This window comes from Uranotaenia lowii, chromosome 1 (assembly GCF_029784155.1).
Source record: "Uranotaenia lowii strain MFRU-FL chromosome 1, ASM2978415v1, whole genome shotgun sequence".
Classification (NCBI taxonomy): domain Eukaryota; kingdom Metazoa; phylum Arthropoda; class Insecta; order Diptera; family Culicidae; genus Uranotaenia; species Uranotaenia lowii.
The window spans coordinates 154,345,818-154,362,894 of NC_073691.1; the positions used below are offsets into that span (position 1 = coordinate 154,345,818).

General features: G+C 39.9%; 1 protein-coding gene across 1 annotated transcript in view; it reads right to left on the reverse strand.

Annotated features, from left to right (window-relative positions):
• LOC129740595 (scavenger receptor class B member 1) overlaps positions 1-17,077 on the reverse strand; it is a 102,538-nt gene that overhangs the window by 3,015 nt on the left and 82,446 nt on the right. The window contains exons 5-8 of the mRNA XM_055732303.1: positions 16,669-17,000; positions 6,478-6,758; positions 6,299-6,417; positions 6,105-6,227 (exon numbers count right to left, since the gene is read on the reverse strand). Of these exons, the coding sequence (XP_055588278.1) occupies positions 6,105-6,227; positions 6,299-6,417; positions 6,478-6,758; positions 16,669-17,000 (855 nt within the window). The remainder of the gene's footprint in view (positions 1-6,104; positions 6,228-6,298; positions 6,418-6,477; positions 6,759-16,668; positions 17,001-17,077) is intronic.

Genomic DNA, 17,077 nt, shown 5'->3' on the forward strand with positions numbered 1-17,077 from the left:
ATAGAAAATTTAAAAAAAATGACCAAAAGATGTATGAATTTTAAAAAATTTAGATGCCGTAAAAAACTTTACCAGAATTAATGATAAGGAGTGTATTCGAATAAAATGCAACACTTTGTTTCATGAATAACTTTTGAATGTATGGATGGAAATCGATGGAATTTTCAGTGAAGCTACCTAATAATGCATTGTGTACGAGCACAAAATTTAGTGACAATCTGTCAAGTGGTTTTTGAGATAGCGTGCAAACTGAAGTTTACTGACAAATTTTTTTGGGCAGGATCAAGAAAAATCCAGAAAAGTCCCAGTGGGTGACCCAAAAACATCTGAAAATCATCTATTCGACCAAAGTTCACATGGCAAATCGTTCAAGAAGTCTTAGAGGACAAAATAGTGAACTTAAGTTTGAATAAAAGTGAAGATAGTTGATTCACAGACCCCTCCCCTTCTTATGAAGGAGGGAAGGGGCCTCCCAAACAAAAGACAATTTTTTGCATAACTTGAGAACCAATCAAGCAAATGGCATCAAATTTGGCATGGGGTGGTATTTGGGAACGAGAAAAATTTCTATGAATATTTTGTACCCCTCCCTTCTCTCAGTGGGGTTGATAGGAAAGGGGAAGGGGGGCTAACTTACAATATATAATTCGAAAACTAATCAAGATATTGGAATAAAATTTGGCATGTAAAGGTATTTGGATACGAAAAGTACATCAATGATTATTTGAGACTCCTCCCTACTGGAAAGTAGAAAGAGGGAGGAGGCCTCTTTCATGTTTTTTTTACATAACTCAAAAACTGTTAAAGCAAATGGAGCCAAAATTGGCGTGAGAGGGTATTGGGATACGAAAAATATTTCTATGACTATTTGAGACCCCTCCCTCTTTCCAGTAGGGAGATGAAAAGGGGGGAGGGCGCTCCTCCCTTTTTCCAGTAGAAAGAGAGAGAAGGCCTCTTTCATGTTTTTTTACATAACTCAAAAACTAATTAAGCAAATGGAACCAAATTTGGCATGCGCGGGTATTTGGGAACGTAACATGTTCTAATGATTTTTTGAGACCCCTTCCTTATTCCAGTGGGGAGGAATGAAAGAGGGAGGAAAGTTTCATACAATTTTTTTTTTCATAACTGGAGTATTAATCGAGCAAATGAAACCAAATTTGGCATCAAAAAGTATTTGAGTACGAAAAAACTATTATGAATATTAAGTTCTCACGTACTCGACGAAAAGTTCGAAAATTCATCAAAACAACATCGTAATATTTTTTTTATTATTTTTCCTTTAAAGTGCAACAAAATTACATTGTCTCGGTATTACGGATTTAGGTTATGCGCATGGGTACTCTTCGATATCATTAGAGATGTACCGAATAGTGGTATTCGGCGAACGGCCGAATACCGAATACTGTTCTTTTCAACTATTCGGCCAAACGAATATTCGGTCGAATATTCTATTGAGTTTTTAATGATAAAATTTAAGCGATTATTTCAATGCTTTTTATTTCTTCCATATTAATGCCCCTCATTTTTAAAGTCAATTATTTTCAACTAGACGATATTATCGGATGATGTGTTAAAAGATATTTTTTAAGTAGGATTATTTCTGATTTTTTAAATAACACCAATAACTGAAAAGACATCAGATGACTAGTCGCTTCTAGGGCATTTATCACCATAGAAATTGCGTTCCTGTGAAATCTGGGATCAAACATGTCGGAACAGGTGCCGAGCTATTTGATATTGCTTCTTTGATATTGAATTAGATGAAGGTTGAATTTGAGCAAGATATCTTCAATATAGTTAATGAAAAGGCAGAAGATCTTTAAGCATACCATACTTTCAACCACACGTATCCACACGGTCAGGCTTTCAGAACGATAAAAAAAAATAAAAAAGGGCAAAATTAATGTACATTTTGAAATTTTTGAAAAATCATTATCGAACTCCGAATCTAAAATTTTTTAAAGAGGACCTCTAGTTTTTTATTTGATTTAGCAAATAATGTTAATAAACTCGAGCAAAACTCGGGAAGCTTTAACCAGTTTCTGGATATCCCGTCCAGTTTGACGTATCTGGATTTTTTACTGGATTTATGGGCAAGCCTGAATATATCCAGAAAATCTGGAATATTTCCTAGACAGATTGTTCTAAAAATTATTGCATTTTTGGACCATCTTCATAAACCAGCTAGCTCTGCATATATTTGCAAAACTTGTTTTGTATGATTTCCTTAGCAAGCACACATGCCGATACAGTAGGGATACCATACGTACTCTTTTAAGAGTACATGTACTCTTTTTTGATCGAGAAACGGGCGTACTCTTCTTTTTGTGAAAATTGACCAAATGTACTCTTTTTTTGTTGAAAGACATTTTCTTTGAAAAACCTGTGTATTTCTTCCATTTTATGAGGTTATTCCACATCTTATACAAAAACTATGAAAGGAGAACAGCTTATAACAAATTACTTTAACATCATATTTTCATTAAAATGCATTTTTTTTGTTTGTAATAAACTGAGCGTGATAAGTGCCTTTGAGAATGCAAACAGAAATCAATATGTACACAATTAAGGTAATATGCTTAAATGCTCCCAATTCTAAAATAATGGTTGTTAAGGAAATGTACGCGTCTATAAAAAAAAAAAGAAAAATGAAAATTGAATTGTGTTATTTTTTATTGTGGTTTATCAGCATAACATCTAAATCCTGCTATCTCTTCGAATAATCCAACTGTTACATAACCTCATCAAATTGACAGTATTTGATTAAATTGAAATGGCTTGGTTTCCAATTACAGTAAAACCTCGCTTATTTGAGGTTGTAGGGGCCTCCTCACATAATAAGAAATATGTACATCCTTTTCCTTCTGTTTTTGCATACCATCCGGGCGCAAAGCTCGATAACTAAATGGATCTTGTATCAAGCTGATGCCTGGGAGCTCAGAAATCCGCAGTTGTTTCGTTTCTCTTGACTTTTATGGTAAATAATCTCAATGTACTTGTAGAGAATATGTGAGTAAAGATAGACAAATGTATGAAAAAAAATAAAAGTCCTTCTGAGTTTAAGTAACTCTCCAAATAAGGTATTTATACAGTAATTCCACATTTGAGACATACGATGTCTGTGAACTCACTAGCCACTCCAAACCAGGAGAGCTTGCTTACATCGCATCACTAATACAAGCTTGCTAAAAGCTAATCGCTCGAATGTGGCTGAGCGAAGCGATAAATTAATTTGAATCGGGTCCGAAGAAAGAAACTTAACGAAAGAATATTATGATTGTGTGTGTGCAATCGAAGTAGGAAAATATTTCTGCTTCCCGAAGATCGACGAAACAAGTCAGTTAATAGAATATTGCGGTAACGAACGGAGTATTCGACAGCGAGTGGTTGAAGATATTCCGAACGCGTGTAGAAAAATATCCGCCGGACTCGACACACGCTCATTTTTATTTAACCAATTTTGAATGAAAAATAACCATTTTCTGGTTTTAACTGCAGAACTGCCAATATGGTTATTTTTCATCGATATTTTAAGGAACAATTTTAACCATATTCCTAGTTTTCGGGTATTAACCAAAAAAAGGATGAAAATTTAACCTCAATCGAAAAACAGAACCGATAATACATTGTTTGTCTACGCAATCGATCTTGCTTGAAGTCAAATTTTTCCAATATTTTATAATTTCCTGTAGACTTAACAGTTAACATAACAGTATTTTGGAAATAACTCTTATTTTGTAAAGTTAATAATTCACAAAATTACAAAAGACTACACTGGTGAAATTATTATCGCACAAGGTAAGTTATCATTTTCAAACATTAGCAGTGAACTTTAAAAACTAAATTTATTTGCAGGAATCGGATAATCTTACCGAATGTTTCGTTACCGTGAATGGAGAAAACAAGTCTCAGCTAATGCAGGACCTCTTAACGAACTCCGCTGGATGCCAACCAAACAGCGAAGTCAAGGAATTTTGAACCATCTGCGGTATGAAGCAAGCATTTCCGCGGTCATGTCCAACCTCACGGCAGCCGGGAAGAATCAAGTGTTGGATTTGGAATCTGGCGCGACAACTGGCAAGACAGCAAGCTGCCGGAATCGAATCAAGCTACAGTCCTGAACACATTTTTTAGCCACGAAAATTAGTTAAAATCAAAGGAAACCTCCCCGGAATCGGAACTAATGGCCATCGGATGTCGGTCACTCAACAGCACCGACAACTTGAATAATCCCAGACGGCCAAAATCTTGCTCCCGACTCAGCCTGGAGGAAAAAGGCAGCGGAACGGATCATGAATCGCTGGGCAATGGTTCACCGCTCGGCTTTAGCTCCAGATCCGATCGACACCCGCCTGAACCGATTCGAAGAGAACAACCAGGCCCATTAGTGAGCAACCGGTGCCTCTTTTGTCGCGTTAAATTGAAATTTCATGAAAAACATTAAAATGAAAAATACGATGATGAACATAATTCTCATAATAAACAAAGCATTCCGAAATCAAAAGTTCTTTCTGACTATCACAGCTTTATTTTTCATCAAATAAAAAACGCTTCTTGAATTTCAATGAAAAAATAACCATTTTCTAACTTCTTCGCCATGTTCAATACGGATGAAAAATAACCATATTTCTACTTCTCCCCGAAAAGTCATTTTATGGGTTCTCATGGAGAACTCATAAAATGGCATTTCCCGGGAAAAGGTCAAAAATGGTTATTTTTGAATCGTAAATGGTTTAATAATTTCTAGCGTGCAGTACTCTTTTTGGTGTTGCGGGATCTGGTAACCCTACGATACAGATCTAATGGAGAATCGACATTAGAAAGATCATTGAACATAAAAAAGAAAAAAGCCGTTAAAATTTATAATATTGCTAATTTTCAAGTTTGTGGAAGTCTATCAGAACCTATACCGATAAAGCGAGTGCGCTCCACGGTCCAACAAAGCTTAAAATAAGTTGAAAAAATACGTTGGAAAAGATTTGTCCCGGCAATAATTTGGCGAAACGTGATATCAGCAACACCTTAAAAAATCCTGTTCCAAGAAACATATGCGAATATTTCTTTATGGTCACCATTCCTACCATCTTAGACGGAAAAGCGCTTAAAGCACACATAAAGTTCGACCTTGAAATCCGCATTTGCATTCGCCAAAAATCATTCACATTAGCGAATCCCCGATGCGGGACTGGCGGCAAACCCGCGAAGAGATGAATACCTAATATGCAGATTTAGTTTTTTCGCGGGTGTGACACACCTTTCGGACCAAATTGCTCGACCGAAAAATCGCACAGATTGGCTAGGTTAGGAATCAGGAAATATTTTTCATCTTTTTCTCAGATTTGGTCACCGGCAGTTGGAACGAGTTATTGTGAGAAGTGAGTTATTGCAGATATTTTCTCTCGTTTTCTCTGCCTTTGCAGTCGGTGGTTCAACGAAATTCTTGAGGATGCGTCAGTTTCCAAATGAGGATCCAATTTAGAAGTCTTGGATTTGCAAATCCGACAATGATTTGACTTCTTCTGAGATCTTCTACGCATCTGTTCTCAATTAATCAAGCTCAGTTTTTAAGGAATGCAGACAAACTACAGTGGCACAGAATCAGTGCCATCTATTGTGCCGTTGAACATTTAAGAATTAACTTTTGAAGTACATCATAATCAAAACAGTGCAATTTTACATGAACTCAAATATAATAAATGTATATGTAATTTACCTATTACATGAATGATTGTGAAACAATCAAAGCCAGAAAACACCTAAATTTGGCACTCGTTGTTTAAGAATCCACTGGACCAAATTGTAGAAATTAAGTATCATTGAGTTACCAAACGTTTTGTGTTTAGTTTTGAAGATGATAATTTCACCACTGGTTTCACAATGTTTAAAAAAAACATTATGCCAAATCACAATATTGTTTGCAAATTGATCAGCAAATATAAACTTAATACTGATAGGAACCTTGCCACGAGCAGAGATGTTCAAGAATATAGAATTTTTTTTTTCATAAGTTTTGTCGTCCATCAAAAAGTCCCACGTAGAAAAAACTTTACCAAAACTAAGATTAAAATAGTACATTTCAAATTTCAAAAACATCAGCTTACCATTTCAGCCCACAGCAGCGGGATGGCCGAATTGTGGAACGGTTTCAGGTCCGCGTTGAAGCTGACGTTGGTCAGCAAGCTTATCTGTACCCGGATGTTTGCCTTCATCGGAATCCCTAGTTGCTGTATTACACAAAAAATAGGAAAAATAAATAAGGGGTTGATCCGACTAATATCTGCGTTTGGGAGCTTACCGGCTGCATGATCAACACCGTATCGTGTTTCTCCTTGACCGGCTTCAATCCATCGATCGCATCTGACAGAGCTTTGTCGCCTTTGTAGAAATGGGGCAACGATACGGCTAGGGGAATGTCTGTAAGAGATTTTTCAAGTTTATTTCCAAACCAAGGCTTTCCCAATTCGTGCTACTCACTGTACCAGCAAGGGCTCAGATCGCCCAGCCCTTTCGGCAGGCACTGACCATTCCGGCAGTAGCAGGCCGTATACGGATCGTCCGTCGAACTTTCGAACGCATTATCCTGGATGGCGAACCAGTACGCCTTGATGCCGTCGTGTTCGCCTTCCTTTTCGAAGGCAATGGGCAACGTTCGACAGAAAGCCTTCCGGTACACTTTGAACACTTCCGTCTTGGAGATGTTCCGGGGGAAAACAGTCCCATCGTACGATCCTTGCAGGGTGTTGCAGGGTGTGTTTCTAAAAAGGGAAGCAGTAGGAAAATTAATACTTAAAGAACGATTTCAAACTGGAAAGATCGATACCAAGCAAACATTTTTGTAGGTATATTTCTCAACAACTTTGTTATACGTTTCAAATACATTATAGAATGATCGTATGAAACTCGAAAAACCAGCATTTACCTACCAACGTGGAGGCAATATACGTACATATTTTCAACTTCTACCCAGCAAACATTTAAGAGGGTATATCGCAGGAACAACAGAATTAATCAAACGAATATACTAGATGAAAAGATTGTATTAAACTTACCAAAATAGCATATAGCTATAAAAGTGGAGGCGATATATCTACAATGACAAGATTTTAACGATTCGATTTCCCCACAAAATGCAAAATATACGATTTGAAGTAATTTGAGTAAAACGAAAAAAAAAAATTCCCGACCGAGATTTGAACTCCAGCCTACGAGTTGTCTGTCCGGTATCTTACCACTATGCCAACTCATGAGTTGAAATGATTCGCGCTATAGCTCTATATCTGAGATTTTCTGTTTACGAACCGGTCAAAAGAAGAAAGAAGGAAGGATCGCCCATTTATCGCAAATCAGTTTACTCAAATCGTAAATGTCGAATTAGCGTATTCTAAACTATTTGGAGACATATTTACGAATTGACTAAACTGCTATCCGATTCAACTTTTTTTGGGCAAAGCTTCTCGTAAATGAATGATAGAAAATTACTCAATACCAGCTTGTTTACGATGGCTATTGAAAATGTCTTAATATTCGATTTGGATTATCATTTCTATTACGATTTCATGTTAGCTGGGTAGCTAAAACGATACAGTTAACGATTTTTGCGATATTTGACACCAAATTCATACATACTGAAAGAATGCAGGAGAGCACAATTTTTTTCCCTCAACGCATGCAAACCGTTGCCAGCGACAAAAGTTGCTGCCTCTGCCATTGAGCAATTCTTTCAAATACACCATCTGTTTTTTAGTAATCTGGTTGCACTGATAGTCGCAAAGAGAACAACAAAGCTGTTCTCCCACTTAACCCACGCGGGAGATAAAAAAGGAACGAAATCGACTCAAAATCTGCCAATATAGCGGACTTTTTAGCATTTCCGATTTAAACCATTTAATCCGACTTCGAGTAACGATTTTCACGACCTTTTACTTGCGTTAGTTGGAATTACGATTCGCAGTAACGTTTTTTATGACTTGAATTATCGTTTTTAATTCGATTTTAGGTTTGCTGGATAATGATCGCCCGGCTAAGATCATGACAAAAAAGAAGAAGGGATAACTGGAAGGGCTGTTTAAACACGTTCCTTGCCATGGGACCCATATTCGAGTGACGGATGTATTTCCTGAGAGGCCCGGTCACATCAAAAAACGTGTGACGCTCTCTTACTAAAGTAAGCTGCTCAGTTTATTCACGCGTTTCAAATCTGGAACTCTCCTTCCTAATTTTTTCGCTCCGAGAATTTCTTTAGGTCAAGCTTGTAAAACCACAAAATTGGGCGTGACGATGAACGTGTTAACACGTTCGTCGCCACGCTCATTTTGGTAGTTTTGCTAGCCGGGCCCAAAAAATTTTTCAGAGAGAGAAAGCAAAGAGGGAGAACTCCCATATTTGAAACGTGTGGCGAAGCCGAGCGGTAAAATCTTGTAAGAGAGCGTCACCTGCTTTTTGATGTGACGGGGCCCCCCAGGAAATACACCCGTCTGCCGAATATGGGTGATGTGGCGACGAACGTGTTAAGGCTGGTCCACACTAAAAGGCAGTTTGTATTGAGAGCTTGATACGATAACACCTATTTTCAATTGATTACGCTAGCAGTACAAAGTTTCTGAGACCGGGGTTTGCGCTTGTGCTAAACAAGTTTCCACCCGCGATGAATTCGCTAAGGGTTCGCACTTTCTTCATCGATATTCGCGATATTCGTAAAATCAAAGATGACACAATCTACACTTTCATCGCAAAAAGCCTGGAACTTACACCAACCGAAGTATCAGCAATTCAAATCGACAGAATCGAAGGCAAAGTATACGTTGAAGTGGAATCTCAAGAAGCAGCAGCAGCTATTGTTCAAAAATTCGACAACACTCTGGAACTCAGCAATAATGGTACCGTGCACAAAGTGCGACTTCATATCGAAGATGGAGGCACTGATGTAAAATTACACCATCTACCACCGAGAATGCCGTCCCAATGGATTATCGAACACTTCTCGGCGTATGGAGAGGTCATTGGCATCAAACACCAGCTTTGTCGCACAGAACTCTTCCCGAAAGTTCCGAGCGGAATAAGAATAATACGCTTACGATTGAGGAACTCAATTCCTTCGTTTGTAAGTATTAAAGGATATAGCACTCAAGTCACATACACAAATCAACTCCAAACATGCCGGCACTGTAATCATGAAGTGCATTTTGGAGAAAGCTGTGCCGAAAATCGGGCCAAGTCTGCAGCCTCCTATTCCAATGTACTTACCGGATCGCAAAAACCAACAACAACATCATCCACAGTAGCAGCATCATCATCATCAGCACTATCAGCATCAACTTTAACTCTACCAACACCGGCATCAGCAATGGCTGCACGGGGATCGGCGACACTAGGAGCGGACTCCAGCAACTCAACATCATCCGGATCGAAAATAGCTACATCAGCTGTGATCGATTCGCAACTGGCAGCATCGGCTTTCAAACGACCATTGGCTTCGTTATCCGTGGAGGAGGTCAACAAAAACCGCGAAAAAACCGCAAAGATAACCGGAGATAAACAAACCACAACCAACCGCGTAAGAACACTGAGCAATACCAGCAACGCAAGCAATAGATCCATCTCACCCATCAACATCACTATGGAAACGTCCGAAGATGAGAACGAGAAACTCAGCTCACGACTACGGAAAAAACAAACAACGGCAAGTAAACCTCTCTACCAATGGCTCAAGTAAACGTTACTCCTAGACTCTCTTACACTCTCGCCACACTCAACATAAACGGTATAACTAACACAAACAAACTACGCTCGTTGACGTCGTTTGTTTACACTTTCGATATAGACATTCTCTGCATGCAAGAAGTAGTAACCGAAGATCTACACATACCAGGCTACAATATTTTTTATAACATAAATGAAACTAGACGTGGTACCGCGGTGGCTCTCAAAAGTGGAATCGGTGTATCTCACTTAAATCGAAGTGTAGATTCACGTCTCATCTGTTTTCAAATTGGAAACGATACGACGATTGTAAATGTCTACGCCCCGTCAGGCTCCAACAATAGATGCACGCGAGAAAATTTCTTCAACACCATAATTCCTCAATTCATGCAAAGGTCACCACAGAGTATAATTATTTTAGGCGATTTTAATTGCGTTTTGAATCAAACAGACACTACGGGTGGACCAAATTTCAGCCCAGCTTTGAAACGTCTGTGTGACGCAGCTCATCTAAAAGATGCTTGGTTGGAAAGGCGTAGATCATCAAGTCAAAACGAATTTACTTTTGTGAGAGGAAGATCAATGTCTAGAATTGACCGAATCTATGTCTCTGAAAATTGCCTACTAAATCCAAAATTGCTCTATTCAGGGAAACAGTTTCAGTGACCATAAAGCTACGCTAATGCGTATGGAACTTACCCTTTCTGTACAAAGACCTTCACGCCCATTGTGGAGACTCAACAATTCACTACTTACGCATGACAATGTGCATGAATTCCAATTACAATGGAATGCATGGGTTCGTCAACGCAGAAACTATGGTTCCTGGGTACAGTGGTGGTTTGATTTCGCCAAACGAAAAATCGCATCCTTTTTTCGTTGGAAAAATTCTTTGGCTGTCCGAGCTTTCAACAACACTATGAGCTTCTATTACGTCTGCTTGAAGGAGGCTTATGAGAAGCACATAATAGACGATTGTACACCGGAGATCAACAAAATAAAATGCTTAATGCTGCAGAAACAAAAAAGCTTTGCCGAATCAAGACAAAGTTTAAACTTCCATCGTCTCGGGGGTGAAACTATGTCAACGTATCAAATTGGAAATCAGAGAACTAAAAGAAAGGGTACGCAAATCCCATCATTGCAAATTGGTCAGATAGTTACGGAGGACGAGACAGAAATAAGGCAACACATATTAAATTATTTTTCGGAGCTTTTTGATTCGGAGGAAGTTCTACCAGATGGAAATTTTGTCCCCCTGAGAACTGTTCAAAATAATCATCTTAACGATCGCTTAATGAATGACTTCACTGAGGAAGAAATTTTCACTGCAATACAAGGTTCAGCTGCTAATAAATCTCCAGGAAAAGATGGATTGACTAAAGAATTCTTTCAAAAAGTGTGGGATATTATCAAAACAGAATTCACCCTTGTTTTAAATGACATAAAAAACGGTTCTATTCCCAGATTGTTTACAAGATGGGATTATTGTTCTCGTTAAGAAAAAGGATGGCGACGGCACACTAGCCTCGTACAGACCCATAACATTATTAAACGTTGACTTCAAGATATTTTGCCGAGTCTTCAAAGCCGGATTGGGATGTTTGATACCTGATGTTCTTACATCTCATCAAAAATGCAGCAATGGCGATCGAAACATTTTTGAAGCTGTATGTACCGTTAGAGACCAAATTGCAATCTCAAACCATGAGCGGACGGGTGGAATACTTGTTGCACTTGACCTTAGCCATGCTTTCGATCGCGTCAGCCATAGTTTTCTTCTCACTACGCTCCGCTCGATGCGTTTCAATAGGAGATTTCTTGATCTTCAGGCAAATCTGTTGATGGCTGCCTCGTCGCAAATTTTGATCAATGGGAAATGCACCGAACCTTTTGGGATAAGAAGATCAGTTCGGCAAGGAGATCTTCTGAGTATGTTATTCTTTGTGATCTATCTCCAGCCCCTTTTAGAAAAGCTGAACCAAATATGCAACTCCCCTGGAGAATTCGTTATAGCTTATGCTGACGATATAACTATCATTGTACGTGAAGTTTCAAATCTGCAGGCAATAAAAGCATGCCTAGAAAATTTTGAAGCTGTAGCTGGAGCAAAGTTAAACATACGGAAAACGGAAGCAATGGAGTTCGGTACGCAGCTCCCTTTCTGGAACGATTTTGAAAAAAAAGATGCTGTCAAAATTCTTGGGGTCGTTTTTCATAGGAATGTGAAAGAAACCATTGAAGCTAACATGGAAAAACTATACCGAAATATAAATACTATGCTCGTAACGCATCGTTACAGACTGTTAAACTTAAAACAGAAAGTTTTTCTCCTCAACACATATATATGCTCCAGACTATGGTACTTAGCGTCAATTTTACCCTTGACAAATAAGTATATAGCCATGATCACCCGCCAAATCGGCTATTTTCTATGGTCAAATATTCCGGCACAACGTGTTAGATTAACCGACATAGTAAGGTCAAAAAGCAATGGAGGACTTGGCCTACACTCCCCAGACTTGAAGTCAAAGTCTCTACTGGTCAACCGATTTTTGCGACTTGAGAACAGAATCCCGTTCGTCAACCAATACATTACCTTAGATATAATACCACATACGATGTCACACCTAAGTATCATAAGAAGAGGGCTGGAGGATATTAATGCGGAAATTCGAGCAGCACCAGAGGCAAAGCGAATCTACGAGCACTTCGTTAACACCTTGCCTCCTGTTCGCATAGTTAGCAGAATCAACAAACGATGGAACCGGATCTGGAGAAACATCAACAGCCGAGAATTGGACTCCGAAGAAAAGTCAATATACTTTTTGCTGGTTCATGGAAAGCTAAACCACAACGCACTTTTCTATGAACAAGAAAGACGAGATGATCCAAACTGTAACTTTTGTAATTTGGTAGAAGACATCGATCACAAGTATGCGGGGTGTTCAGCAGTTGCACCAATGTGGGCAGTTTTCCAGCAACATGTTCGAAGCTCCAATAGCTTCGAGAAATTTTGTTATCCTGAGGAGATTTGTAGAAGTGTAAATAGTAGAAAAGCATTGAAAATTTTTATTAGGTACATCATGTACCATTTAGAAGTAAATGATAGTTTGAAAAATTGTACTACACTCAAAAACTACTTAGAAATGTTTTAAACTGACTGGAATAAAAACAATATAAAAAAAAAAGAGACAATTAGCCTCGAGCAGACCCCTGCAAGGATACAGGATTTGTCTATGTATCGTGTGACCAACATCTATTCGCTAAGCAGGGACCGAAAACAGCACGAAAACAGTTTGTTGACACGACACATACGAAACGAAGCTGTGCTGTGTCTGTGTTGATCTACTTTTGTTGCGTGTCGGCCGCAACACAGCACAGTTCTGTGTGTGACACAAAATCCGACACAGTTGACTACACAGTGTTTTCCTGTGCCGGTCCTGAAACGATGTGATCATCATTGCTCCTGCCAACAAGCTTTTTTTTCAATTCGTAGCCTACTCGCCAGCAGCCGAACTGGAAAGATTTTTTTTTTGTTTTGCTTTCAAGGTTGTTCCTTAATACAATGTGAGTGAAGAGCTTCGCCAATGGAAATACGAAGAAATGCTCTCCAGTCAAGCGCGACGGGTGAAAAAATAGCCTTGCTCGTAACAACACTCTGTGTTGCGTGCTGAGCACAACTCTGTTATTTTCGACACGACACAACTGGAAACTGTGTCGTGTTGATTTCATGCAACACAACACAATTAAAGTGCTGTGCCAAACCGAAGTGTCGCACACAGAAATTTATGTGTCAGCACTCCAGGATTTGTGTTGCACGATATGTACTCTGCTGTAATTGTGTTTTTTTTTCGGTCTCTGTTGCTAAGTGCAGGTAAATCTCGTTTTTAAGCTTTTTTTTCCTCAGATTTAAGCTTTTTTTTGCCTTGACAGCATAGAAGATGTAAGCTTAAATCTGAGAAAAAAAAGTAGGAACTCCGACAGATTTTACACTGATTTGACAGGCCGCTCAAATGTCATAGCCATGAGTGCGCAGTCCAGCCTAACATATTCCAAATTGAGTAGCAATCTTCCAAAATCCACTCGCAGGCCAGTATTCCAATTTTTCATCCATTCCCCTTTCTGAAATTTTTTCGAATTTCAGCCACACGCGCTCCGAAGTCATACCAGTTGGTAACCCTGCGCTGACTCAACAAGTTGTTTCCTGACGGTGTATTACCAGAATGTCAGGGGGCTTAGGACAAAAACGAACGACCTTAAACTAATGCTGTCGAGTTGCGACTATGACATTCTGGTATTGACAGAGACATGGCTGCGGCAGGATATTCTAAACAGCGAATTATCTACAAACTACTGCATCTTCAGATGTGAAGGGAGTGATTCTACAAGTAAATTATCCAGAGGTGGTGGAGTACTGATCGCCGTCAAGGAAGTCCATCATTGTACTGCAGTCTCCGTGGAGGATTGCGATCAACTCGAGCAGGCCATTGTCCGTATCAAACTACCACATCGATCAATCTACGTTGTTGGTATTTATGTCAGGCCATTATCCAGTCCAGATGTATACAATGCACACAGCAGTGCCATCCAAATTGTATGCGACAAATTATCGAACGTGGACATTCTTCTTGTGTTGGGCGACTACAACCTTCCACACCTAGACTGGCACTTTGATGATGACGTTAAAGGCTGTTTACCCACGAATGCTTCAACAAAACAAGAAGTTGCGCTGACCGAATCAATTTCCGCTGTCGAGTTCGTTCAAATGAATTTCCTAAAAAATGCGAATGACCGAATTCTCAATTTAGCCTTCGTCAATAATCCGAATAGACGAACATCACAAGCCATTCATTCTACACTGTGACATGCAGTTTACTCTACCAGCCTACGACAACGTTAGGGAAAACGCTACTGGCTTTGACTTTAAAAGGTGTTATCTCGGACTGTTGAATGATAAGCTTTCGACAATAGATTGGACACAAAACCTGAGTTGCTCTTCTGTCGATGGAACATTGGATGTATTCTACAAAACATTGAACAACTTATTCCACGAATTTGTACCACGTCACCGTAACACTACGACCACCGTAAGCCGGCAACCTTGGTGGACAAATGAGCTCCGTAACTTACACAACAGACTCCGTGAAGCCCGCAATCAGTTCTTTAGGACCAAATTCAAAGAAAACAGCAAAAGTCTACGAGTCATTACATCGACTTATGCGGCGTACCTGGAACGGCTGCAATCAAACCTAAAGAAGAATCCGTCGTCGTTTTGGACTTTCATCAGGACTAAAAAACGTCAAAACGCATCCCGGGTAACGTGGAGTATAAAGGACGTTTAGCATGCACAGCTGAGAAAGCAGCCAATCTGTTTGCAGACTTCTATAAAAGTGTATTCCGTACCGCCTCTCCTTCATCGCATTCTGAAAGATTTCACTTCGTGCCAACGTACGACGTGACCGTTCCGGTCTTTCATTTCTCTTAATAGTTTAGGCACTACCAAAGGTCCTGGAGTTGATGGACTAACACCATTTTTCGTGAAAGGTTGTTCGGAAGCGCTGGCTGCACCAATTATGCTGATTTTCAACCGTTCGCTAGCTTAGGGTACGTTCCCGTCAGCATGGAAGGCTGCTAAGATGGTACCAATTCACTAGGCAGGAAGTATCCAACTTGTTGAAAACCACGTGGAATTCGATATTTTTTGTCCTCGGGAAGGTCTTTGAAACGCTCGTCCAACGGTTTTTGAGCAACGCTGCAAAACCATTGATCTGCGAATTTCAACATGGCTTCGTTGAGTGACGTTCAACAACGACAAATCTAATGGACTATACTAACACGCTGTTCCCTGCAGTTGAATCTCGTCGCCAGGTAGACTCCATATATGTAGATTTTTCAAAAGCGTTCGATCTAGTTCCACATGCCCTTGTAATCGACAAACACTTACATCTGGGCTTTCCGAGGTGGATAGTTGAATGGTTGAATTCGTACCTGTCAGACCGCAAACCGTTCGTTCAAGTGAATCACGAAGCCTCAGCGCTATTCAACATCACCTCAGGTGTTCCTCAAGGGAGCGTGCTCAGTCCGCTAATTTTCATCCTGTACATCAACGACCTCGCATACCGTTTAAAATCTGGGAAATTATTCTTCGCGGACGATCTCACAATCTTCCGAATAATCCGATGAAAACGGAATGGCCGTTTATATCAAGAAATGTAAAGTAGATTCATTTGCTCGGTGTCTGATTACTATCAAATTTAGCTACGCGATTGGTTAGACTGTCCTTGAGCGGGTTAGTTCTATTCGTGACTTAGGTGTGGTAGTTGATAGCAAACTAAGATTCAACGAACATGTTTCGCTAACTGCAACCAAAGCATTTTCTGTCCTGGGCTTCATTCGTCGCAACGCAGCATTTATCACTGACGTTTATGCTCTCAAATCTTTATACTGCTCATTGGTGCGTAGTGTACTTGAATACGCAGCGCCAGTTTGGGTACCGTATCACGCCACACATGCCCTCAAACTAGAACGAGTCCAAAAATACTTTATCCGATTCGCTTTTCGTCAGTTTCCTTGGACTAATCCTGCTGAACTGCCGCCGTATCCTTCACGCTGCTTGTTAATTGGCTTAGAAATGCTTTTGGCTAGACACCTTAAATTACAGCGAATATTTATATTTGACTTTCTTACAAATCGTATCGATTGCTCAGCTTTGCTTTCAAATATCAATATTAACACCCCTTTCCATAATCTCCAAAACTATGTTAGGCTTGTGTTACCATTTAACAGGACAAGCTATGGATACAACAATCCACTCAGTACTTTTATTCGAACTTTTAATGTTGTTTTCGAATTGTATGACTTTAATATAAGTAAGGATGTCTTTGTGAATAGAATTAAGAATTTAGGATTCAGGCTGTACGAATGATTTCGAAGACGAAGAAGAATAAATAAATAAATACTTACTTCCGGTCCGCATCCCAGTGGTCCTTCCCGACGTAGCCCCAGTGAGCTAGCCCAGGCGACCCATTCCACAGGTCGATCGAGTAGGTCCGGATCGGATCCTCGCGCTCTTCCCGTTCCTTCTCGACGACCAGCTCCGCAATGGATTCCGCATCGAACCCGTAATCGTCCTCGTCGTCGTCATCGTCCTCCCCGTTCAGCTGACTGTCGTAATCGTCGGCCGAGTGCAGCACGTCGTGCTCCGAGATGCCTTTGGAGACGACCTTCTGCTTTCGCTGGTTCTGCACCGACTTGGGCAGGTTGATGGTAACCGTATTGAACCCGTCGTCGAACATCTAAATTGGCCAACACGGAATATTGAACACACGGTCGTTAAACTGTTAGCGACACGAAAAAGGTGGTTACGGAGAAA